The sequence below is a fragment of the Cnephaeus nilssonii genome, assembly GCF_951640355.1.
Source record: "Cnephaeus nilssonii genome assembly, chromosome: 15".
In the NCBI taxonomy this organism is placed as follows: Eukaryota; Metazoa; Chordata; class Mammalia; order Chiroptera; family Vespertilionidae; genus Cnephaeus; species Cnephaeus nilssonii.
This window is the reverse complement of record NC_137086.1, coordinates 42,509,861-42,537,062: the sequence shown is the minus strand read 5'-3', so window position 1 is coordinate 42,537,062 and position 27,202 is coordinate 42,509,861. Positions and strand designations below refer to the sequence as shown.

The 27,202-nt window shown below is 49.1% G+C and overlaps 1 protein-coding gene across 1 annotated transcript; it reads right to left on the bottom strand.

The window, feature by feature from the left end:
* Positions 1 to 1,652: 1,652 nt before the first annotated feature.
* Positions 1,653 to 26,816, bottom strand: VAX2 (ventral anterior homeobox 2; the record flags this gene model as incomplete). Its single annotated transcript, XM_079792587.1, has 3 exons — positions 1,653 to 2,105; positions 9,441 to 9,628; positions 26,582 to 26,816. 3 exons carry the CDS (start codon positions 26,814 to 26,816, stop codon positions 1,653 to 1,655), a joined length of 876 nt encoding a protein of 291 aa, XP_079648713.1.
* Between the last annotated feature and the right edge of the window lie 386 nt (positions 26,817 to 27,202).

Genomic DNA, 27,202 nt, shown 5'->3' with positions numbered 1-27,202 from the left:
AGTCATGCTTTTATGAATTCTAGGTGTGCACGTATCACAATCCCGTTTTCTCCTGTTAATCTCTGGCCATGTGGTTACTAGCCCAGCTAGAAGAACTCAAAAGGTGGGAGGAAACCTATTATGTCTTTAGCCCCCACACCCCTTTGGAGAGTTCTCTTTGGCTGCCGTCCCTGGTCGGTGAGCCCCAGAGTTGAGCCTGTCTCCCCTCCATCAGACTTGGGTTCCTTTTGCCTTTCTGTCTCATACTATTGACAGCTCCCTGAGAACCAAAACAGGCCTCTCTCCACCTGATCACAGAACCTGTCTCATTTCCGATGTTCCACTTCGGCGTCCCGTGCAGCCGGCCTCTCCTGGCATGTTTGGCCCAGGGCAGCAAGTACAAATGGAGGAGCGTCTTTTGGGCGGGGTGGCTGAACAAACTGTGCTTTCCCCGGGGCCAGTGCGGTGCAACACAGGTCTGCTGGGCAAGGCAGGGTGGACACTGGGTGGTGGCTGGACTTGCCCAACCCAGCTCCGCCCCAGACACCCATATGTCTCATTCCAGACTCAGGATTCCCCTCCCAGCACCCCATTCTGGGTGACTCGGGGCAGCCAATTTGAAACCAAATACTGGTATGTGTTTTCCAGAGCAGACTGGGGCAGACTGTTTCTCCCTGCAGAGTCCCAGTCTTACCCCACATCCCCCTGGCCTAAGGACCCATTGTAGGGTCCCTCTCTCACCAATCCCCACTCTTTCCAATAACTCTCTTGGGCTGCGGCAGGGATGGGGGTGACCAGGAAGGGCTAGCAGGGGGCGCTCTTGGTGGTGACGGACAGTTCCTATTGCTGATTTCAGTGGTGGCCCATGAATCTTACACGAGTGATGAAATCACGTGGAACGGTGCACATGGTACCAATGTCCATTTTCTGGTTTTGATGGTTACCATAGTTACGGAAGGAAGATGCGACCATTGGGAGGAACTGAGTGAAGGGTACAAGGAGTTTTCTGGACTCTCTTTGCAACTTCCTCTACAATTATTACAAAATAAAAAGTTAAATGAAAGTTTCTTAAAAATACTCATATTGCTGTGTCTGTGATGGCTGGGCCCCCCAAAGCAGGTGGGGGGTCTCACCTGGGTTTACCCTCTCTCAGGCTCTCTGGACCCACCCTTTTAAAGGAGTTAGCACCTCCTCCCTCAGGTATTTTTATGTTTGAAAGAGGAGTTTGCAAAGGGCAATGCTGAACCGGGAAAAGCGTGGATGCTGCTACCACGGGCCTGGGAGTGCCCGGGTGGGAGCTCTCACGGGGAGTGGGAGCCAGGTAGCCGGATCCCCCATAACCGTGAACATGGCCCCAGTTTCTGCCCCTCCCGTGAGAGACCCCCCTCCTCCACCTTAGCCAAGAGAGGGATGGGGGAGGGGGTCGCGGGGCAGGTGCTGTGGGAACTGTTTCCCTTCGTCATTGTTTTCCTTTTATTTCCGTGAGAGCACACACGCACACCGCACTCACACACACAAGCCGCGTGGCCACGGCTCCGGTCCTGGTCCAGAGTCTCTGGCGGGGGAGGGAGGGAGGGAGGGGGCAGGGCGTGCGGCTGCCCACCCGCACGGGGCCTGGGAGGCGGGGTGGTGCAGTGCTCGGGGACAGAGTGTCTGGGGGGGGGGGGGGGGGCTTAAGCGCTCGCTTTCTTGGCGCCCCGGGGGCTGCCGCCTCTCCGCTCCAGCCGGCTGCAGGGCGGGCTGTAGGGCTCGAAGGCCGAGGAGCCCAGGCCGCAGCCGGCGGGCAGGTCCAGGAGCGGGGCGGTGGAGAAGCAGAGCGCCGGCGGGAGGGGCCGCAGCGGCGGGGACCCGGAGGCCGAGCCCAGCGGGGCGAGGCGCGGGGAGCAGTTCCTGGGGCCGCCCAAGGCGGGGCCCCTGTGGCCGGCAGGCAGGCCCAGCAGGCCGGGCGTCAGCGCCAGGAGGCTGGGGGCCCTGGGCGCCGACAGCAGCCGGCCCTGCTCCAGCAGCCGCAGGATGTTGGACGTGGCGAAGGCTTCGGACGCCGCCGAGGAGGACGCCCGCTGCTCCAGGTCTCTGCTCTGGTCTTTCTTCTGTTTGGTGCGGCGGTTCTGGAACCAGACCTTCACCTTGGGGGAGAGGGGACAGGCCAGGCAAAGGGGGGGCAGGTGGGAGAAAAGGAGAGGGGTGCAGGGGTATGGGAATGGGGGAGCAGGGGTGGAGTGAGAGGGGAAAGAAGAGCATTCAGAGTGTCATTAAGGTCTTCCCCCAACCAGCCTGCTCTGGGTGAACTGATAAGGGCCCCTGGCCCCCGAAATCATCGGTCCCCCTTCACTGCTAAGCTGACTGTGGCCTAGGATGGAGGAATGGATTGGCAGATGGAGGGTGGAGTTTGGAGGCACAAATGAAGTTCCCTTCTTGGTGCAACATATCTTCCATTCTTAGCCAAGGTGATGGTTTCAGCCATTGATGTGCTAGTAATTCCCAACTTGAGATCCAGGCCATTATCCAACTGCCTGTTACCCTCCACATGTACATCGCTGGCTGGTGTGGCTCAGTTAGTTGGGTGTCGTCCTGTGCACCTGAAGGGTTGCCGGTTCGATTCCCAGTCAGGGCATATGCCCAGGTTGCAGGCTCCATCCCCGGTAGAGGGAGTGTGCAGGAGGCAGCTGATCCGTTTTTCACTCTCACATTGATGTTTCTCTCTCTCTCCCTCTCCCTTCCTCTCTGTAAAAATCAATTAAAAAATCTTTTAAAAAATATATTTTTATTGATTTCAGAGAGGAAGGAAGAGGGAGAAACATCAATGATGTGAGAGAATCATTGGTTGGCTGCCTCCTGCACGCCCCTCACTGGGGATTGAGCTTGCAACCCAGGCCCTGACCGCGAATAGAACCGTGACCTCCTGGTTCTTAGGTCTATGCTCTACCACTGAGCTACACCAACTAGGCAATAAAAATCTTTAAAAAAATAAAAATAAACTGCACATGTACAGAGCCAGCTCAGATCCACTCCCCCACACAGGGACCTCTCCCCAGCTTCCCCAGCGCAGGCCCTCCCCTCTCTCCTTACCCCTCTCCCTGGACTGTGGCAGCATCTCTCCAGCAGTGCCTCTCAGCTCTGGCCACCCATGAGAGCTGGCTGGGGAGCCTAACGCACTCTTAACCTCAGGCCAATCCACCTGAATGGGGGTGGCTGGGACCCTGACACCCAGTGATCCCAAGGTAGGAGAACCACTGTTTAAGGATCTCTTGCCTCACATCCAAGCCTCAGCATTTGCGGGTCTGGGAGCAAGAAACTGGAAAGCCCTGGCTCATGGCCTGCCCTGGCTCTGACCTGCACGTGTGTGGGCCCCCCAGCCTGTTCTCATTCTGCAAACAGCTCCCATTGGCCACTTCATGGGCCGAGGCTTCTGAAGAATGGCTGTGTGGTCCGCCCTGGGGAAGATTGACGTGGGCAGAGGCCCAGGCAGGTGCCAGGTGCCAGAAGTGGGGTTGGCAGGGAATTCTGGAATCTTGGACACCTGAGGTGTGGTCTAGAAGGTGGGCACAGACTCCTGGTGGTGGGCAGGACCCCTTGGCCTTGCAGAATCCTCACCCCAGGGAGGGGCATGGCCAGAGGAGAGCCAAAGTGGGGCCCTCTAAGGTGTGGGGCTAGGGCAGGAGCTAGTTGCTCAGTCTACGGATGGTCCCACCTCTCTGGTGTGGGCTCTGACACGGCCTCTGAAGTGAGCTCTCTAACCCAACCTGACCATCTCCTGTCTGAACCCATCACAGCCCCCTCTGACCTTATAACCTAAAAAGGCTGGGCTTCTCAACATGATACCAAGTGGAATGGATTGAGTTTCAATAACCAAAAGTGACCAGAGAGTTACAGGATCTACTTGGGACTACTTGCTTTATTCATTCACTCACACATTCATTCAATCGACAAGAATTGAGTGCCTTCTATGTGCCAGGCTAGGGAATTGGCAACGAACAAAGAAGAACAAATCCTGCTGTGTGGACTGGACGGTGTAGAGGGGAGACAGAAGCTAAACAACAAATGAAAACATGACTTTCAGGTGGCGATAGTGCTTTGAGCAGTATCTCTCAAATTCCTGGGAGTGAAGAATTACTTTTTAAATTTTCTAATTTGTCTTGGACCAATTCTTTTGTAAAATACAATTATAGTGAATTACTAGAAAAGTTGCTGTATAATATCCAAACTCTCTCCATTTCTGGACAGACGGCAGTGCAAGGCTGGCAGCAGCCCCAGGACCACACTTTGGGGGGCACCACTTTGGAGAGAGGTGGCAGGATAAGGGGGGAAGAGACAGGGGAGGTGACATTTTTTGTTTGTTTTGTTAATTTTCACCTGAGGATATTTTTCCATTGATTTTTAGAGAGAGTGGAAGGGAATAGGAGAGACACAGAGAGAAAGATCAATGTGAGAGAGAAAGAGAGACATTGATTGGTTGCCTCTGCCCTGACCAGAGCTGGGGATCCAGCCTGCAACCGAGGTATGTGTCCTTGACTGGAATCGAACCCAGGACCCTTTAGTCCACAGGCCAATACTCTGTCCACTGAGCCAAACTGGCTGGGGTGGGAGATGATTTTTATTAATGGATTGGCAAATACAGCTTCTCTGAAGAGGTGACATTTGAAGGAGATATCAGTAAGGAAAGGCCAAAGGAGATATGACCAAGGCTGGCAAAGGAAGTGGGTGGAAAGAAGAAAACCCTTTTACCTTTGTCATTCCCAAATTCAGTTGTTCCATGAAGCAGTCCCACCAGGTGCTTGGGGCCTGGGACTCTGTATGTTGAGCATACTCCCCCCCCCCCCCCCCCATCCTAGCTTCTCTGCCTGGCTAGTACCTACTCTCTCAGGACTCAGGCCAGGCACCAAGCCAAGAACCGGGAGCCTCGGTTTCTCATCTTTAAAATGCGGACAAAAACACCTGGGCTGTTGCAGGGATCAAATAAGGAACTCTAAGCAGAGGGCTTTGCCTCATTAATATTTCCCACTGATTTTTAGAGAGAGTGGAAGGGATGGAGAGAGAGAAACATCGATTTGAGAGAGACACACCGATTGGTTGCCTCCCACACACACTGGACCCAGGCCGGGGATGAAGCCTGCAACTGACTTCGTGCCCTTGACTGGAATCAAACCCGAGATCCTTTAGTCCTCCAGCTGACGCTCTATCCACTGAACCAAACCAGCTAGGGCAGTGGCATTTATTATTTTAAGCTCCGTGGGGCGATTCTAACGCTGCAGACAGTGGAGGTGGGGCTGGAGCTGCGAAGGTGGGAGTGAGGAGACCTGCCTGTCTACTTCCCACCATCAATCCACGGTCCCTGAGGGATGGATTCATGAGGCTCGGGGAACAAGGGACAAACGGAGTGAGGGACAGGCTCAGAGCCTCTGAACTAGCCCCTCCTCCTCCAGGAAGCCTCCAATTTCACCTGAGGGATCACCCTCTTCCCAGGATTAAATCCGAAGTTACTAGTTCTTTAAGGCTCAGTCCAGCTGCACTCTCCCAGGGGCCCAGGCCCCCTTCTGAAGCGCAATGCACTTCCTGGGGCGTTGCCCTCCCCTTGTCTCCCGTGCCTGCTGTGGTCTCCCTGGGGCTGCCACCTTGCTTCCTCCCTCTCCTGGCTCATCTGCAGCTCATGGAATGCTTGGTAGCTTCACCCCTGACCCCGTGGGGGACTCCGCTGTGACCCACGGCTGCACTTCAGGGAGGGGTGCGGTTTCCACTTGGTTGCCAGGACTGGGGACACATTTTCCGGAAGGTCATCCATCACCTCCTTCAGGCTCATGCAGGTCCGTATTAAATTCCAAGACTCGTTGTGTGGGACGCCTGGGTCCAGGGCATGTGGGAAGTGACATTAATATTTAAGAGACTCTTCCTGTGACTGTGGGCACGTACTTCATCTGAGATGAACTGTACCTGTGCATCTGAGTGGCCCTGGCTTTTGTAATCTGGACCAGGAAGATACCACCTATTCTGCTGTTCTGGAGAAGCCATCTGGGCCAGAGGCGGTGGGCACAGGGCTGAGGACAATTGCTGGAGGGCCAGGGCCACTCTTATCCAAGCTGGGTGGTGATCATGTCAGTATTGGGACTTGGCAGTGTGTCAGCCTGGTCCCTGGTCCCTGGTCCTGAAAAAGTCCCCCGGGACAGCCGAGTGAGGGGAATCCTGGAGCCAGCCTCTCGCCTCCCTTTCCTCCATAGCATCATCTTCTTTTCTTGTTTCCTGCTCTGACCCTGGTACCCTGGTCATTCATTCATACAACACATAAACAGCAAGCATCTCATATATGCCTGGAAGACCAGAATGAATAAAACTCTATCTTTACCCACTTGGGTCTCAGACACCAGCAGTGGGAGAGATGGACAGGGCGGCAATGACATGGTATTTTGGTAGCGCAGTGAATGATATGGTGAAGAAGACCCTGAGGTTAGGCAGCCTGGATTCAAATTCTGGTTCTTCCCTTAATTAGTGGGATGACATGGACAAGTTACCTAACCTCTCTGTGCCTTGGTATCCCCATTGGCACATTCTTGTCCTTGGGAAATGCATATGGTTGGTGCTCACCAGACCACACACACACACACACACACACACACACACACACACTTTACAGGTCAAGCCATGTGGGAAAGGTCTCTTGGGAGAAAGTGAAGATGCCTTAGGGACGGCTTTGACCTTCAAAGGCAGGAAATGCAGTGTGTATGGGGGCAGGGCAGGGGAAGGATGAGGACTGAGAGGAGCTACTGCCCTGGACATCTGAGATGCCCTTGGAGAGCAAAGTTTCAGGGGAGAGTTTGGGGGCAAAATTAGGTGAAGCAGAGGATAGTTAGGACAAAGAGGAGGGGCAGGTATTGGGGGTGACTCTGTGCCTAGACTTCAGGGTTTAAGGGTGTCCCCCGAGGTCCCCCAGGAACATTGGCTGGGCCCACTCACTGAAGCTCCCTCTGTGATCACAGCCTGGCTTTCTAGTTCCAGCTAGAGGGAGGGCCCAGCTAGAGGGAGGGCCCAGCTAGAGGGAGGGCCCAGCTAGAGGGAGGGCCCAGCTAGAGGGAGGGTCCAGCCAGAGGGAGGGCCCAGCCAGAGGGAGGGCCCAGCCAGAGGGAGGGCCCAGCCAGAGGGAGGGCCCAGCCAGAGGGAGGGCCCAGCTAGAGGGAGGGCCCAGCTAGAGGGAGGGCCCAGCCAGAGGGAGGGCCCAGCCAGAGGGAGGGCCCAGCCAGAGGGAGGGCCCAGCCAGAGGGAGGGCCCAGCTAGAGGGAGGGCCCAGCTAGAGGGAGGGCCCAGCTAGAGGGAGGGCCCAGCCAGAGGGAGGGCCCAGCTGGAAGCACTGTGGGCCATCTGCTGGGTTGTTGGAGACTCTACAGAGGCCTCTGAAGGAAAACCGATCCAGGTGGCCCAGCAGGCCCCATCCTCCCTGCCTTTTCCTCATCTCTCTCTCTGCCCCGCTCGGGGTTTACCCCAGGAGGACAGGGCAGTCCAGGAACATCTTACTGCCCCAATGAGGGTGGACTGGACAGCATTCTGTTAGCGTGACTGGAGGAGCTGGAGGAATTCTTGTGAGGGAGGTGGTGCAATCCAGACTTAACCGCAGCACCTGGGGTGCCCGGGGTGGGGGTCGGGGGGCAGGACAGCAGCCAGCTGCATAGGGAGCGGCCTCACCCACCCTCCCGCAGCCTTCCCCAGCAAGCGCGCCCCTCCAGCCCACCGGCTTCCTACTCCTCTCCTTCCTCTCTTCTCTCTATAAATCCTGCTTTGGCCTTGTTTGCAATACATCTGTTGACTGATCTCCCTCGTGTATGAGATTTAACTACTAGAGCTGTAGCTAAACGGAGGATCTCCGAGTCCCTCTCTGACAAGCTCCAGGTTGATCGCCCAGTTTACAGGCAGCATAAAGACACCAGGCGGCTTCTCCCAACCCCAGCTCTGGAACTTACTGGTTGTATGACTCCGGGTATAATCTTTCCTTATCTGTAAAACGGGATAATACTGCCTGGCTGGTGTGGCTCAGTGGTTGAGCGTCGACCTATGAACCAGGAGGTCACGATTCCTGGTCAGGGCACATGCCCAGGTTGTGGGCTCGATCCCCAGTGGGAGGTGTGCAGGAGGCAGCCAATCAATGATTCTCTCTCATCATTGATGTCTCTCTCTCCCCCTCTCCATTCCTCTCTGAAATCAATAAAAATATATTTAAAAAAAATAAAAAGGGATAATACTGGTAACTACATCAAAGGTTTGTGGAAGGGATTCATGAACTAACATATCCAGAACTGTAACCACACGGGAACCTTATTTTCTTTAATTTGGCCTTTTATTTTGATATTTTTCCTTTGCCTCAAACTGGCCTCACTTAGCACCCTGACTCCCCCTCCTCCCTCTCCCTTGCTTAATCATTAAGCCCTCAGGACAGTGAGGTCTGATCAGCATCCAGGAACCAGGTCCTGGGTCTATTGACTCCTGAGACAGAGTTTTCAGTCAAACTAAACAAACGATCTTGGCCTCAGTTGTGCTTTAGCTCTGGACCCAGGAAAGTGGAACGATCCACATAACAAATCCTTGTGAAATTGGACGGAACAACTCCAAGGTTACCCCTACCTAGCACCAGCTATCAGTGGAGACCACCACCCTAACTCTGTTGTCACCACGACTACTATATTTCCCACCCCCTGGAAGCCATCAGAGAGCCAGGCCTTGGAACACAAGCTACCTGTGACTTTGGGCATGGCTCCCTCTCCTTAACAAACCCTTACTTTCTTGGCTGAAAAAACAAGCAAATAAACCAAAAAAACACAACTCTACCTCACCACTATCAACCAAAAACCCATATCCAAAGCACTCAGAACAGTGCCTTGACACAAGTAAGTACTAAGTATGTATGATTACTATTGTTGTTGTCACGACGTGGCTCTATCGCCAGCTTGAAATGCCTCCATCCTCACAGGATAAGGACTCAGTTTACAAAAGCCTTTCCTTTGGATTGAGCTCACTGTTGTTAAAATGCTATTCTTGGGTGAGGCGGGTATTCAGACCCCTTCTCTCTAACACGAGAATCTGAGCCACACTGGGATCAAGGGAAGGTGACGGAGGGCTGGAAAAGGCCCAGAATGGGGAAGTGAGGTCCCAATTGTGTAAAATCTTCTCTCTCCCCAAACCTAACCCCTCACCATCCCTTTCTTCGAGCTTCTCTCACTTGCCAACATCCCCCCTAAGCCACTCCCTGCATTAAGAGTGCCCCTCCCCCCAGGTTTCTCCCCGTTTCATCCAAATTGCCTGATGCATCCTGAAGGCCCCCACTGGCATATACCAGTTCTCTCTTGTCAGCACTGGAATTATCTTCTCTGATTTACCTGTAACTTTAATGCATGTCTGAACTCCTCCTCACACTGTTGGTTCTCACACTGGAGGAGTTCCCAGGCTGCCAGGGCAGGGGTGCAGTGGCCCGGATACCCTCTTACCTGGGTCTCTGAGAGGTTCAGCTGGCAGGCCAGCTCAGTGCGCTCACGGCCCACCACGTACTGGCAGCGCTGGAACTCCATCTCCAGGCGGTACAGCTGCTCGGCCGTGAAGGATGTGCGGGTCCGCTTGGGCCGGTCCAGGTCCAGGCCCTTGGGCAGGACGATTTCCCGGATGGTCCCTTTGGCATCTGCAGGAGCGGTTGCAAGGAGGCAAGTTAGTTCACTAGTTAAGGAGTCAGGCCACCAACAAGCATCTTAATTACAGGGGAACTCCTGGGGCTGGGCCTGACTGCGTGACCTCTCAGGGGCTTACCCTCTCTGGACCCAGCTTCCTTAGTCACCCAAGGCAGTACATTGTATCTAATGTTTTTATTTATTTTAGAGAGAGAAGAAGGGAGAGAGAGAGAAACATCGATGAGAGAGAAACATTGATCAACTGCCTCCTGCATGCCCCCCACTGGAGAATAAGCCCACAAGCTGGGCATGTGCCCTGACCGGGAATCGAACTGGCAATCAGGTCTACTTTCATAGCGTGGACAGAAAGGACTCACTCGGACTCAGGCAGGCTTCTGTTCCCTCAGCAGAGTGAGGAACAAATGGAAAGAGATAGCAAGTCTTCAAGTGCAGAGGAGAAGATGGGTCAGCATCGGGTCTGATCAATCAGGTAAGGCTGCTGGAGGGGGTGTCCAGGGCCAGGTCCTGAGCCCTGTGTGTGTGCACGTGGGTGAGCACTCTGCACAGACGCTCCTGGGGCCCATGCAGGGGCAGCTGCTGTGACGCAGAGGACAGCCTGGGGAGCTGGGGTCCCCAGGAGGAGCCAAGGACCCCTGCCTCTACATCAAGCTGTGGTGCCTTGCAGACAGGGGCTGCTGCCACTCCCCATGTACCTAGTTCTGAATAGCAGGGCCACCCTCCCGGGCCCTCCATGTGCGGGGTCTCCAATATTCTGGAGCCTACTTAGGAGAGGCTGAAAACTCTGCAGCCACACTCACCAGATGGTCCCCCTTAAAGAGCTCAGTAATAGCAATAATGTCTTCCACAAAAGTCAAATTTTTTTTGGGGGGGTGTTATGTATATATACATCATGTTTAACTAAAGGGACAAAGATGATCCATGTTTGAACCATACACATGGATGGCTTGAAATCTAGTTATTAGAAAGTTTTATGTTAAACATTAGAGTGTGGAATATGCAGCATTGTATTCTGTAGGATTTACCAAACCACTCCCTATTAGCTTAGCTTTATTGTATGTTGATAACAATAAAGCTAAGCTAACAGAAATTTACCATTTCCTGGGAAGGTTAATGTCAATGGGAAAACTTACCATCCAGGCAGCCTGATCAAGCACAGGCAGCCCTAGCCCGGGTCAAGACACCCTGCACAGTTGCAGGAGCACCAGCCCTCTGTAGGGGTGTGGTGTCCCTGCTTATGTTTTGGTCATAAAAACAGCTGACACGATGCTTGCTCTGAGCCAGGCACTGTTTTAAGCACTTTATCCCTTCCAATATCTCAATGAAGTTGGAACTAGTATTATCCCCACTTTACAGATGGGCAAATAAACAAATTTTAAGTAACTGACCCAAGGTCACGCTGACATTGTTCAGTAAGTTCTAGAAACACCCTTATTTTACTTTATTAATAGCCTCTTTTAGTAAGCATTAATGATTCAATCCATAGGTCATATGAAGAGGACTGTGGTCACGGGTAAAAATGGAAACTTCTGGATGAGATCATGATTGCCCTGGAAGACATAGGAAAGGACATGTATGTGGGATGTGTGACTGGCAGGAGGCTCCTTCTGAGCCACCAGACTGCAGAGCATGACGGATGTGAGTCCTACTCTTGGAATACTGGTGGGAACCACAGGCATTTGGGGACAACTCAAGCTTCCCCTCCAATTCTTTCTACATCCCCAAAAGGTGAGGTCATATCTGTGACCCTGTTGTGACGAGGTCCCACTATTTCCACTTGGGAGCCCAGTCTGAGAACTTCCTCACAACGCCTAAGTGACTCCATCTCCAAGGCATTGGTTTTTATTGAAAGTGTCTTGGGGTGTGGTACTGGGAGCTTCACACCCTCTCCCAGGAAGCCCCCCAGAGCTTACCCGAAGCTCTGAGCCTGTGCTGCTAACCACTGAGGTCAAGTCGCCCACCATCACCACCACCCCCTTCAGCCTGTGGAAGAGCTAAGAGGAGTGTTCCCACCTCAGGGTCAGGGGAGGCAGGAACCACATAAGAAAGGCAACCTCAGACTTGCCTGGCGGGTATCAAAACAGGCCATACAAATAAGTACATGAAAAGATGCCCAACATTAATAGCCCTTAGGGAAAGAAGGATCAAAACCACAGGAACATATATTAAAACAGGTAACAGAAAAAACACGGAGAGTGCCAAATGCTGGTGAGGAGACAGAGAAACCTGACCCCTCAGGCATTGCTGGGAGGAACGTGAATGGTTCAGCCACTCTGGAAACCAATCTGGCAGTTTCTTTCTTTCCTTTTTTTAAAAAAATATATATATTTTATTGATTTTAGAGAAGAAGGGAGAGGGAGAGAGAGAGATAGAAACATCAATGATGAGAGAGAATCATTGATTGGCTGCCTCCTGCACGCCCCCTACTGGGGATCGAGCCCGCAACCCGGGCATGTGTCCTTGGCCGGAATCGAACTTGGGACCCCTCAGTCCGAAGGCTGACACTGTATCCATTGAGCCAAACCAGCTAGGTCTAATCTGGCAGTTTCTTAAATAGTTAAACATACTTACCATAGATCCCAGTGATCATACCCCTGAGCATTTATCCAGGAGAAACAAATGCTTAGGTTCACATCAGAACCTGTACATGATGCCCTGGCTGGGTGGCTCAGTTAGTTGGAGCATCCTCGGGCACACCAAAAGGTTGCAGGTTCGATTCCCAGTCAGGAGGCATACGGGAGGCAACCAATCAATGTTTCTCATATCAATGTTTCTTTCTCTCTCTCTCATCAATAAAAAAATATATCCTCAGGTGAGGATTAAAAAAACTGATCATGAATGTTCATAGCAGTTTTAGCTGTAATAGTCCCCAAATGGAAAAAAAAAAACAAAAAACAGATGTCCCTTAGTAGGTGAGTGGTTAAACAAACTGTGGTATAGCTATACCATGGGACACTAGTCAGCAAGTGAAAGGAAGACTTTTGATAGACATGACAATTTGGACAAATCTCTAGGTCATTATGCTAAGCAAGGAAAAAATAACCCACAAGTCAGTTCCCAAGATTCTGTACTGTGTGATTCCATTTCTATAACATTATTAAAATGACTAAGTTATAGAGTAGAGCACAGATCCATGGTTGCCAGGGGGTTAGGTGAGGGGGAGTGTGACTATGAAGGGGTCTGTGAGGAAGCTCTTTGATGCTGACTAATGGTTCTGTATCTTGATTGTGGTGGTAGTTACATGAATCTATAAATGTGATAAGATGTCATTTGACTATACATAAAGACAAAATATATGTGCAGGCAAAAATGGGTAAAATCCGAGAAAGGTCAGTAGTCTAGTCAATCATATTGTGCCATGTCAATTTCCTGAGTTTGATAATGTATTACAGATACATAAGACGTCATCATTAGGAAAAACTAGGTGATGGATACACAACAGTTATCGGTACTATTTTTACTACCTTGAGAGTCTGAAGTTATTTCAAAATAAGACATTAACAGCAATAAAACATACCATGGAGCTAGAATGATGTTCCGTCACCGAAATGGACAAATCTGTTAGAGGAAAGAATGCAGTAATGTTTCCCCAAAGTACCTCTGCACCCGTGGTTTGTAAGATGATTTAAAGTGGCATGTAGCCCTGACTGGTTTGGCTCAGTGGATAGAGTGTCAGCCTGCGGACTGAAGGGTCCCAGGTTCAATTCCAGTCAAGGGCATGTACCTTGGTTGCGGGCACTTCCCCTGTGGAAGGTGTGCAGGAGGCAGCTGATCGATGTTTCTCTCCCATCGATGTTTCTAACTCTCTGTCCCTCTCCCTTTCTCTCTGTGAAAAATCAATAAAATATATTTTTTTTAAATTAAAAAAAATAAAGTGGCATGTAAATAAACATTTGTCATGTCAATAATTAAGCACTTATTTAATGTTTGCTAGAGAAAGTTAAACCTATGATTTTATGTGCTTAGCATGAAGCTAAAGTAAGTATTAATTTTAAAATGTATTATGCTACAATATTAAGTAAATAAATGGAACATGAATATAACAGAAATGATGAAGATAGTATTCAAATGACTGAAAATTGGAAAACAATGGAATCAAGAGTACACAATTAGACCCATGCATATATAATGAGAGAATTTGGGGAAAGTTTGATCGAGTCAATAAGTGGAGTTAAGTAGATTGATGTCTATAAATTATCTGTTTGGAATAAAATAAAGTATTATTATATTCCTGTCTCATCATAAATAACATTGTTTCAAATGAATTAACAAAGCATAGCCTATGAAATGATAAAGGCACTAAAAAATATATAGGAAAGTATTTTTATAATTCTAAGCTTGCAAAGAGCTTTCTAAGCAAAATACAAAACTGGAGCTGAACAGGAAAAACAAAGGATGCATTTGACTATATTAAAGCTAAAAACTTTTGTATAACAAAAGTGCCAGAACCAAGGTAAAATACCAAAAACAAAAACAAAAAAATCACCCCACACAGAATTGAAGAAAATACTTTTTAAAAAGCAAAGAAATAATATCCAGAATGTATAAAATGCAATTAAGATAAATTATTTTTGAAAAGAGAAAAAGTGTAGTAGACAAAATGCTCAAATAATTTATCTGGGCTATTCACAGGAAATGATACCAAATGGCCAATAAACATGGAAAGATAAGCACAGCTCCACAGAAATCGGGATAATCCAAATTCAAGCAACTCTGGAAATGGTCTCCCGTAAGATGGGAAAGGCATTGAAAGGTGATTAACAAAGCAGTGATGCACCGTGGGAAAGTCCACACTCCCGTTCACTGTGGGTAGCCCATAAACTGTCACAACCTTTTAAGGCTGCATTCGTCCAGATTAAAGATGCACATAACTTTTGCCCCAACACTTTTATTTTATTCAGAAAATCATAGATTCATGTGCTCCGAGGGATATATAAAGATGTCTGCTGCAGCATTGTTCAAAATATTAAACATTTGAAAGCATCCTCAATCTTCCCCAAAAGGCAAATGACTAAACAAATTATGGTAATTCATAATATAAAATACCATGCAATTAAAAAGAATAAGGCAATGTCTATATTAACTGACATGAAGTGAAAGAAAATTATTGAATACTTGTAGTACTATACTATTTATTTACAACTATATATATTCAACCATTCAACATATATTTCATAAGCACCTACTATATGTCAAATACTATTATAGGGTCTGGGTATATAGAAATGAGCAAAATATACAAGGTCCATGTTCCCATAGGCCTTGTACTGGGGAGAAAGACAGATAATAAAATTTTAAAACTAATATGTAAGGTAATGATAAATACTGGGAAGACAATAAAACAAGATAAAGTGATATTACTGACCATCTCCAAATAACCAAAACTCAATAACCATAGTGTATATGTATGTTTGTGCATGAACATGTGCATATGCGTGTGTATGCGTGTGTGTGTGTATGTGTGTGTGTGTGTGTGTGTGTGTGTGTTTGCTATTTTAGCTAGGATGGTCAGAGAAAGCCACTCATTACAGTCAAGTTAGTGGGTAAATCATGAATGCTGCTCACCAGTGTTTCCAACTCCTTCCTGGCACATGGTAGGGCTGCACTAATTTTCTGAAATGACATATGACCATATGACTTGTTTTAGCCAGGAGAAAAGGACGCGGGCACTTCAGGTGAGCACTTTAAAAGCTGGTTGATAACCTGCCACCCCCCCCCCCCCTTACTGTGATGGTCCTTGAAGCAGGGGCCAAGATGGAGCTCCATCAGCCTGGGTTTCTGGGCACCAAGATGAGCCCTTGTTCACTTGTGATGGCCTCATCTTAGGAGAGAGAAATACAACTGTATTTTGTTCAACTGCTGAGACTTTGGGTTGTCTCTGCAACAAAATCTCGCCCATCCTCAGTGACACAGCCTCCTTCCCAGAATCATTCCTTCTCCGGGTAGTTTGAGGGAAGCACCAGAAAGTAGGAAAAGCTTTAATTCCAGGGCCTCTTTGCAGGGAGGTGCTTGTTAGGGTGAAATGCACGAGTCTAAATGGAATGAGTCCTGAGTTCCGCTGCCCTTCAGCTCCTTAAAGAGGGTTGAGCCCTAGGGTACCAGGGAGGACGATTATGTCTAAGGAGCTTTTGCCCTGGGAGAGGTGATGACCCCTGCCTGATAATAGTTAGCTAATGCTCCTGACCTCCAGGACCAAATAATACCCCCTTCTAGAACTCTCCTAAGCGATCACCTCAAAGCCCTACCTGACTTCATCCCCTAGCACCAACAAAGGTCCTTTGCATGACAATCTGTTAATGTGATGATTTTTAAAGCGTGATAAGGTCCTTCCAAATTTAATCTGCAAATATAATGTAATTACTATAAAAATTCCTTATGAAAAACTCATTCTCAAGTTTACTGGAAAATTTGGAAATGAAATAATAGTTAAGAAAAAGTGTTAAAGAATGAGGAGAAAATACTTGCTTGTCACAAAGCAAAATAGATAACAAGTCTAGAGCTACTAAAATGGTATGATGCTGGCACAAGAGTTATGAACCAAATCAATGCATAAATGAGGATTAGGTTTGTTATAAAGATGCAATTTCAAATTAGTTGGAGGAAAGACAGAACTACTAAAGATGTGGCTTTTGGACAATTAGCTCATTACCTGGAATAAAGTAATGGTCTCACACTACATACAAAAATAAACACAAGATGGCTTAAAAATTTAAATGGAAAATATAAAGCTCTAAAGATTGAAAAACACCTTAAAATAATGTTTCAAAAGGAAAGCCAGTGACAGTTTTGAGTGCCTAGAAATAAAAGCTTCTGCAGGGTGAGAGGCAGTTAAAAAACAAATGATAGCTTGGGATAAAATATTAATAATGCATGCATAACAGAGTCTTAATTTCTAATACACACACAGTCTCTATAGACAAACTAGTAAAGCCAAACAGCCCAGTGAGAAACTGAGCAAATGATATGGTGGGTTATTTAGAGAAGAGAAATGCAAGCAGCTAATACATATAAAACATACTCAAGCTCAGAAGGAACTGGAGAAAATGAAAGCTAAAACAGCAATGAGACACAATTATTTTTTTCAGATGCCATATCAGGCTGAGAAAATGGTGCTGGCAAAGGAGAGGGAAAATATAATTTCTTTCAAGCTCTGTTATTAAGAATACAATTTAACACAATATGAGGGGTTTTTTTTGAGGGCAATTTCACAATGCCTAACTCAATTAAAAAATGCATACATTCCTTTTCCTAGAAATTTTATAGAGGTTTTTACCCCTAGGGAAGTATTAGTATACTTAGATAAAGATAGATCCAATGTTTGTAGCATAGTTTGTAAGAGAGAGAGAGAGAGAGAGAAGGAAAAAGCTAGATGTTTATCAGTAGAAACATGTGGATGAAATCACAGTATAATCATGCCTTTGCTATTATGTAGACATTAACAAGAAATATTAACAAGACATTAACCTCTCCATATGTTGACCCAGCTACATAGAAACAGGAAGTATGTATAAACCAATTTTTACAAAGAACAAAAAGTAAAACTAATAATTGTGTCTGTGTGTTTGCGTGTGTGTGTGTGTGCGCACACATGCGAGCATGCTTTTACCTACACAGGGTTAAGTCTGGCAGGACAAACACCTCTCTCTCCCATTTGTTCTGGAGAGTGGAAACTGGTCAGAGGGGTAAGATTTATTCCTTCTTACTTTGTGTACTTCTTTATTGTTTGGTTTGTTGCAAAGACTAACAAAAAAAATTTAAACAAAAATTCTAAGATATATATACATAATATTATATATAATATCTAATATGTTTATCTTTGGTTGGAGAAAACCTTTCTAATTGAGAATTAAAATGTAGAAGCCCAAAAAGAAATGACCACTAGATGTGATTACAGTTTAAATTTTAATTCAGAAAAGAATTCATGGCAAAGTTTTAAAAAAGATAAAAAATTCATAGCAAAGATTACAACTATAAGAAAACAATGAGCAAACCAATACAGAAATGGCTAAGTTCATGAATTTAAAAATTCACAGAATAGGAAATAAAAATGAAAAGTAAGTATATTAAAATTACTTAACCTAATTTAAATTACTAATTTAACTTTTAAATTACTAATTTAACTTCATGCTAATAAAAATAAGATTTTTTTCACTTGAAAAGATTTTACTCTAAAAAACTGAGTATATCCTGGGATGGGAGGATGTGGAGAAATGGCACATTTATACACAATTGCTGGGAGTATAAATTAGCACATTTTTGGCATTTGGAAATATCTATCACATTTTTAAGCATCTATACTTGGATTTTAAATTTTCACTTCTAGGAATTTATCCTGTAATTATACTCATACCAGATATATTTGAAATTATATTTATGAAAACATTTTATTATGAGAAAGTTTAAACATATACAAAATTAGAGAGAACAGTATAATGAGCCCTGATATACATATCCTGACTTCAACAACTATAAACTCAGAAATAATCCTATTTCTTTTATAGCCCATAATTTTAAGCAAATTCCAGACATCATATCATGTCATCTAGATAATTTCTGTATGTATCTCTTAAAAATAAGGTTCCTTTAAAAATAAAAAAACACAATACTATTACCACAACCCAAAAATTAACAATTCCTTAATAGAAAATGTCCCACATATTTTCACATTTTTCAGATTGTTTCATAAATGAGACTTTTAACAACCGTCTGTTCAAATAGGGATACGATGTTCACTGAAGCATTGTTTGGAATAGTGAAAGCGTAGGACCAACCTAAATACCCATCAATAGGGGACTGTTTAAATAAATTATATCTGCATAATAAAATACTATCTAGGTATGTTAGAAAATGAGACAATTCTATATGGAAAGATCTTCACAAATGTTTATTAAATAAAAAAAGCAGTTTGCAAAAAAAAAAAATCCCCACTTTTGTAACATAAAACTTTCATATATTTTTTTTTTTCAGTTACTAGGGAAAAATGGGAGGTTACATTTTGGAAGTGGAATGTATTATATGGGGATAATAAAGAACTTTCAACTTTCACATGATAGAGCAAAGCAGCATGGATTGGTTTTGTAATTAGAAAGTTACTTTAAACTTCAGGAAACAAAAGACATCAGATACAAAATTAAAAGACAGATTATAAACTCAAAAAAATTGAAACACATATTGAAAGCAATGAGCTACTATCCACAATTCAGAGTTTCTGCAAATCAATAAAGACAGGGATATTTGAAAATTAAAAGTGGTCAAAGGAAATGAATTAATAGATAACGGCAGAAGAAATACAACTGGTCAATAAACATGAAAAAAAATAAAGAAACAATTAATAATCAAATAAATAAAAATTAAAATGCCAGCAAGGTACTACTTATTACCTATAAGATTGATAAAGGTTATATATATATGTCCAATGTGGGGAGAGGGCAAAGGTGGGGTTATAAATTGCTAAGCATTTTTTTCTTGAAGAACAATTTGACAATAGCTATCAAGATATAAAGGGTAAACTGTGGTGGTCAGATTTGGAGATACAAGCACTATTTGTGGGGGGTACCATCTTTGGAGGGAAATTTGGCATTATCTTCCAACAGAACTTCTTTGACAGATATACCTATAAAGGTAGAAATGACCAAGGAAGAAATTTATTTATTGCAGCAGTGTATATAATAGCAACAGATAAGAAAAAAGATACACGTCTACCAATATGGTATGGGTTCTATAACATACATTATGGTCCATCCAATCTATGTAAGTGGAATACTATGCATATGTAAAAAGAAAGAGTAATAAATTATTTACATCCCAAGATATACTGGTAAGTGAAAATAGTAAGGTGCAGAAAAATATAGAGATGTTACCATATGAGCAAAAAATAAAAGCAAGGAAAAAGACTATAGCAGTGATGTGCATATTCATCACAATTATTTGAAAGGACATATAAGAATAAAAAGGGGAGCACTTTCAGCCTGGTGAGAACCTGATGAGGATGGGGCTGGGAAGGAGGCTTTTCACTGTGTGCTTAAACCAACAATTTTTTTATCACAGGATTACTATTTTAAAATGAAAGGAAACACGCTTTTTATTTCAAAAACAAACAAACAAACAAACAAACAAACAAACAAAAATTTCAAGCAGCAATTCCACTGCTAGAAACTACTCCTTGGCAATAGTCAAAGAAGTGGGCAAAATATTCACAGTGTTTATATTTGGGGAAAACAACAGGAACACCCACCCATCAGAGGTGAGGAGAATTTCGCTTTCCCCAACCAAAGGAAGCGTGTGACAGGGGCGAGCCTGAAAAGATAACCCCTGCGGATTAAATCATTTAAAAAGGTAAACTGCGAAAACAGGTTATGTAAAATGATTCCACCTTTGCTAATGTTTGTATGTGAAAATGGGAAAATCTCCTGGAGGAACACACCTGAAACTGGAAGGGGGGGTATATCTAAGGAGCCTTCTCCCGCCCTTTAAGCCCTCTCTCCATCTGTGAGTGGCCCTGCCGCGGCGGGTCCTCGCGCGTCCTCCCTCCGCCGCCCTGACTCCCAAGCTCACGGGTGGACGCAGTGGGCAGCGGCCGTAGTAAAATTCAGAACACACCCTGGCTTTCATGTACCGGGTAGTTTCACGTTCCCGCGAAGGATTCGTGTGAATTCGGTGGGGAGGTTCACGCAGGTTTACCTGGTTACTTCTCTCACTGCCTGGCTGGCTTTGCGGTGGAACCGCACACTAAGCAGCCGCAGAGAGCTGGAGACTGGCTACCGCTACCCACAACGCCGCCCTTCCCCGCACCTGCGCTCCCCGACCTTCGGCTCCAGCCCCGCCGGCCTGGGGCGGCCTCTCCGGCCCTGGTCCCAGTAAAAGAACCACATTTGAGGCTTTTCAGGTTTTATTTTCCGTGGTTCCCAAAATGGAGGATTGCAGGAAATTCCAAAAGTATGGCGTTATCACCTTTATATTTTAACAATTATTCTGTGTTCTGGCATCATCATCATTTCATATTAGGAACGACATTTTAAAAATATATTTTATTGATTTTTTACAGAGAGAAAGGGAGGATAGAGCGTTAGAAACATCGATGAGAGAGAAACATCAATCAGCTGCCTCCTGTACACCTCCCACTGGGGATGTGCCCCCAACCAAGGTACATGCCCTTGATCGGAATTGAACCTTGGGCCTTTCAGTCTGCAGGCCGACGCTCTATCCACTGAGCCAAACCGGTTAGGGCTAGGAACGACATTTTGATGTCGGAAAAATAAGGAGGTCATCTTAGAACAGATGTTCCTCCGGGGGAGGGCGCTACGGCCTTCTATTTAGTGAAATACGAGATGCTGCCGGCAATGTCTCCTTTCATTCATTCCACAAATATTTACTGAGCGCCTACTGTGTGCTAGGCTCACATCTGAGCGATTGCGTGGGGACTCCACACATCCCTGCTTGAAAATCAGTCTCTGGATTGGTAAGCCAAGCCAGGTTGGTCCGGCACAGAGTATGTACTGGCTAATGTTTGTGGAATGAATCAAAGAGCAAGCTAGCAAGCTAAGGGGAGAACGTTGGAGAGGTGATTGGAGGGTCCCACCCCACCCTCACTCTCCCTTTCTTTCAGCCCTGGCTGTTCTGGGTCCCACCACCCCTGGGCTTAGTAGGCCAGATGGGTCCTGAGGCTGCCACGTCTTTTAGCATGTCCAAGGGTACCCTGGTTCCCCCACTTGAGACCTTCCAACCTCTTTCTTAAATGGGGGGAAGGCAACCAAGCGCAGAGACCACCCTGGGACCCCGGGGTTCCTGGGCAGGATCACTCAGCCTCAGTGTCCTCTCTCAGAGCTTCTCAAACTGAGGTAAGAACTCCCGGACACACTGCCATGCCCTACAGGCTTCCCCAAGCCAATCTTCACTTTATATTAGGCAAACAGGACATTGAAGGCAAAATTCATACCCTTCCTATGCCCCCACCCACTGAAAACACAAGTCAAGGAAATTTGGCAAACAGAGTGGGGAGCGTAGGGCTACTAAGACCCCAGGCTCCAGTAGAGGGTAATTGAAGAAAAGACACAGAGCCACTAAGTCCCTTAGATGCCTTCTCTCCCTACAGGTGATGAGCAGAGGGTGAAAACTCACATTTGTTTGTCAGCTGAGGCCCAGGGACACATGTCGCCTGTGGTCCCCTCCAGTCCCAAGTGCTCACTGTCTCATCTGTGGAAAGACTCAGGCTTCCAGCCAGCCAGGTCACTGGTAAGCTCCAATCCTGTAGGTGTGTGTGTGTGTGTGTGTGAGAGAGAGAGAGAGAGAGAGAGAGAGAGAGAGAGAGAGAGAGAGATGCGGTAGTGGGTCTACGCCTCCTAAACACCCAGGGCGGTGGAACTAGCATGAGAACACAAGGAGCAGCCCAATGCCCAGCACAGTTCCTTGATAATGAAAACATTCTATCTACACAGACACACCACATCAGACAATACATTTGGTTGCTGGTCTGCTTGTGTGTGTGTGTGTGTGTGTGTGTGTGTGTGTGTGTGTGTGTTGGGAGGGGAGGGTTACAACAGCATGTATATAAAGGGGGAAATTAAAGACCAAAACGATAGAGCCCGGCATAGTCCCTCCAGGAGAATGTGAGCCCTCTGCCAAAAGCAAACAAAGCAAAAGGACAAACATAACAAACAAAACAAAGCAATCCCAGGAAAATAAAAAAGGAACCTAACTCTCAAAACCCCAAAACTAAAAATAAAGGTAAAACCCCAAAGTGTAGTCCCTGCATGAACCATTTAAACATTTCAGCCGCTGCCTGGGGCGCTGGCCCTGGCTCATCTCCTCTATAAACAAACTCAGACCTCAGGCTGTGGTCCTGCCGTCCGTCCGCCTAGGACTGAAGCTCCTCCACTGGCAACTCACAACACGGCGCCTGCCTCCCCGTCGTCCAAACGCCCGCCGGGTGTGCCCTTGTTGGGACTGCTTCCACCCTTGTTTGGAGAGTCCGGGCTGAGCCCCTAGGTGCAGTGGCTGTTGTGAGTCCAAGCACAAAGCAAGGAGACGCTGGGCAAGCTTAGTACAGACTTGGCCGCCGTGGAGGGAGTCTGTTCCCGCAGGTCACAGGCGTCTTCATTGCCAGGCGTCTTCAGCGGTGTCTGTAGCATCCAAGGTCCTGCCGGTCTCGCCTTTCTGCTGTCTGTCAGTGTTCCGGTGTGCAGCTTCTGGAGCTCGGATCCAGCACTGTCCCCGGAATCTCAGTGGGGCCGGGCCCCGTTAAATTCAATGCTCCCTCCCCCCACATTCACATCCACAGCGGGAACTGCCCAGGCGCAGCCAGTGGCCCTGGCCTTCCGGCGCCTCCCGGGTCCCCAGCCACAGAGCTGAGCTATCCACCTGGCTCCCCAGTGAGAGCAGTTGGGCTAGTGGGTGGCGGTGTTGGGGGTGCGGTGGCTGGCAGACACTCACTCAGTCGAGGGGTCCAGCAGTTTTCCTGTCCTCCTCCTCCCAGTCGGGGTGCTGAGCCAGGCAGGGAGCACCTCAGGTCTCTTAGGGCAGCCTCTGAGTCCTACCCCATCGGGGCCAAGGTGGCAGCACAGAGCTGGGGGGGGGGGGGGTGCCGCTGGAAGGAATGGTTTTTGAGACTGAAGGGGTCGCTTCGGGTGAGTAGGGACGGACACCAGGCATTGTTTCGGTGACGCTGGCACACGGCCATTCCAGGCTCTATCCAGACGGGGATTGATCTGGGAATCACGTGGGCGCGTCTGGTGCCAGCCTAGATTGTGAGGTTGCAGGGAGCTTTGGGTGAGAGTTTGCCCCACTTCTTGTGACTGCGGGGATCCCGGGTCCACCGAAAAGGCCTTTGCACCGCGGCTGCCCTTTGCGGTTAAGGCCGCGGCAGGAGGCGGCCCAGGAGGCGGCTGTTCCTTCTCACTGTCTCCAGCCCCGGGTTGACACGCCCTTAGCAAATATGAAACAAAAGGATCCCCATCCCCACCCCTCACCAGACGGGGGGGGGGGGGGGGGGGGCGTTCAGGCAGAGGTGTGGGGGGCTGTAAGGTCCCTGGGGAAGCCCAGCTGTGTCCGTAGTGGGTGTGCACACGCCTGTTATCCCAGCAGCCTTGTTTGTCCCTTGCGAGGCACAAAGCGGCCTCCATTTTGAGGCGGGGAAGCAGGAAGGTCCCTGTCCCTGTTCCCTGACCCGCTTTCCCCTGAGGCAGCCAGAAGCTTGAGTGATTGGCTGAGCGAGGGTCCCTGGAGGGGTTGCGGTGGGGGCTGCAAGTGTGGTCTGCAAGGAGTCCCGGATCCTCTTTACATCAGCCACTTCTTGACCCCTTGGCTGCTCACCTCCAAACACCGTTGGGCCTGGGCACAAAGGAGACGCTGCCCCCAACAGAGGGTGCGTTGGGGGAAGCCTCTAGGGAAGGAAACCCATTACCAGAAGCGGTGTGTGGGTCATCTCCCAGCTTCCCATTTTCCATTCAATAGAACATTTCTGCAGATTCTGCTGCGTGCTTGCAGTTTTATGGGCATCACTCTGACCCTTAGCACAGCCCTTCCAGGTAAGAGCTAAGGGCTTCTTTGTACAGATGAGGAAACTGAGGTATGAAGGGGCAAAGAAACTGGTTCAAGTCCAAAAGGCTGTAAGGCTAGTATTGCGAACCAACTTCTCTTAATTCCAGCACCCCTCCTACTCCCCTGGGTCATGGGGCTGCCCCAAAAGATTTGCTACCTTGGGATGGGGACCCTCAGGGGAGCAAGTGCAACGTGGAGAAGAGGGAGAAAGAAGGGAAAGCCAAGAGAGAATGGGCTCTTTCCCAGAATCCGCAGCCCACCAGCATCCTGAAGGCTATGATGGCAAATGCCTCCATTCTACCTTTTTTTGGTTTCCTCCAAAGATACTTAGGATGTGTCCTCAGCGGTCAAGGGCAAAATGTACCCTCTGCTTAGAGCGTATGGAGGGACATTCATCTCGGGGCTAAGACACTGCTGACTTCCCTGCACTAATGCTGAGCCTTTTATTTGTCAGAGCCTCTGCTCTGGGCCCCAGGAGGGCCTGGAGTGACGCAGGTGACCCTGGCTAGGAGGGATTAGTGGTAAATGACCTACCGAGTATCTCAGGCCTATAATAACCTCCTTGTTACTAAACGGGAAAGGACAGAGGGATTTATGAGGGCCCTGTGTACCTTTTATTTCTTTTAGGTGTGTAAATATACATTCAATGGTATATTTCCATTCTATTGTACAAATGTAATGGCATCGCTGTGTGTGCATATATGCATTTATAAAAGTACACCTCCTGCCAATGCACACAGGTTCATCTCTGCCTGGATGTGGATTATTCCTGGCTTGGGTGTCTTGCACCCCAAAGAACTCACAATTGTCCAGGCAGAGGAAATGCCCGCCCATAGACGGGGTGTGAGGTGGTGAGTGTCACAGGCACTTGAGGGCCTTAGTATGAGAGTATGGGTTTAGCACACTGATTTCCCCAATTCTGTAAATCCTGCAGATTTGTTTAATGGAACTCCAAGCTGGAACTCTAACGCCTTGCACCCAGGACACCCCCCAGTCTATGGAACGGCATCCATCTAATTTAATCCCAGGTGTCCAATAGGTCCATACACCTGTTGGAATCCCTGCTGGATAGGGACTACACCCAGGCCCTATCCTGTAACTCAAGCCTGCCCCAAGAAAGACACTGGGTACCCCATCTTTAGGTGATCACGCCTGATACCAGGAGTGTTTCCCAAGATCAGGGCCCCTTCACACTGGGCTGTCTCCATACTCTACTCTAGCCCTGTCCCCCATTCCCAGAGCCACCTGAACCCAGCAGCTGTTTGTGTTGTGTGTGTGTGTGTGTGTGTGTGTGTGTGTGTGTGTGTCGGGGAGGGGGGGAGGTCGACTAGGCCAAGGTGTCCCAGTCTGTGTGTGGACAGCACAGTTTGGATCAGACAAAACTCAGGATCCTGGCCCTGGAGCAACCTCTAGCTAGAGTCAGGCTAGTTCCCCTTCCCCAGGCGGGATGGTGTGCGTAGGAAAGAAGGGGCTGGACAAAGGCAGGAGAGGGACGCTAGGCCATGGAGTTGGAGAAGGAAGCCAGGGGAACCGTTACCCACAAATGGCCTCTTCTGGGCTCTGGGTTTCAGTCCCGGGGGTTCGGAGATGCTGGGGAAACAGACCTCAGGCTCTGACGGAGGCCTAGAACCGGGCTAAGAGCAAGACGCCAGAATTCCCTTTCTCCTCTCATCTCTCTGGGCCTGCGGGTCGGGCGAAAGCTGGGCCTAGAGTTTCGCTTGAGGCGGGCTTGGAGGGTCAGAAGGCTAGGGAGAAGGCTAGGGAGAGCTGGGTACCCGGGTTCGGTCCAGGGGCGCTTGCAGGAAGAGTGCCGAGAAGGCGAGCTCGGCGGGGAGAAATGGCCCGGAAAGAAGAGAGGAGGGAGCAGGGCGAGGGAGAAAGGGGCAGATCGGGCCCGGAGAAGGCCTCACCGACAGCGGCTGGGCCCAGGCGCCCTAAGGAAGTGGGGACCGAGAGAACGTAGCGCAGGCGGGCAAGCGCTGCGAGAGTCATTCCCCAAGTCCTTGTGCCTCTCCGGGGAGCGACCAGAGCGGTCTGCGTCGCTGGGAATGGGAAACAAGGCTGGGCGGTAGGCCGGGCAGCTCCCCTGCCGCCCAGCAGAGCCCGGGCCCGTCCCCGCCCCGCGGTTCTGGGCTCTGATCCCCCCAGTCCTGACCCCGCTGAGCCGGGACGCCGTTCTCCGCACCTGCCGCGAGGAGTGCAGGGTGGAGTCCCAGCTCCCACCTCTCTCTCTTTCACCCCGTGCGCCGCTTTGTCCCCTGCACTCCTGTCAATGTCCAGCGCACCACGGACACTCGGAATAATATTTACTGACTGAATGTATGGATGGGGAGGTGGGGCCGGCGGGGAGATCGGAGACCCCAGGCGAGGCAGGGTGGGGTCCAGTGGCCCAGGGCCGCGAGCTGCCCTCTTACCTCGCACCAGGATGCGGCGGCAGTGGTCCGTCTCCCCGACCCCGGGCTGCCCGTCGCTGTCGGCGCCGCTCTCCCGGGAACCCGCGGGGCTGGAGGTCCTGGCAGTGTTCTCTGGGCTGCGGCCGCCGGCAGCAGCGCTCCGGGCCTCTGCTCTGCCGCGGTCCGCGCTGCGCTCGCCGCCGCGTGACTCCCGGCGTGCGGGGCCACGGTCGCGCTCCGTGCCCCCATCGCCCATGCCGGCCGCCGCCGCCGCCGCCTCCGCCACCGCTTAGCCGAGCCGGGCTGGCCCAGCCCGGGCTCCCGGCCCCTCGCGGGCCCCGCCCCGACCCCGACTCCTCCCCTGGCCCCGCCCCGCCCGCTTCCCCGCCCCCTTTCAGCTGATTGGGCCCGGGGCGCGGGTCCCTGGCTCCCGGGGCGCGCAAAGGAGCAGCGCGCGCGGGCGGGGGGACCCGGGCGCGGGGGCCCCGCTCCTCCACCCCGGTCCAGTCCTACTCCGTGCCCCAGAGGGAGGCTGGGGCGGCCCCAGGGTACTGAGGAAAGGCCAACATCGTCTGGAGTTCATCAACTCCCTCCCCCAACCGCCAGCCTACGTCCCTTCTCACTCCCCTCCTCCCCAGGGAT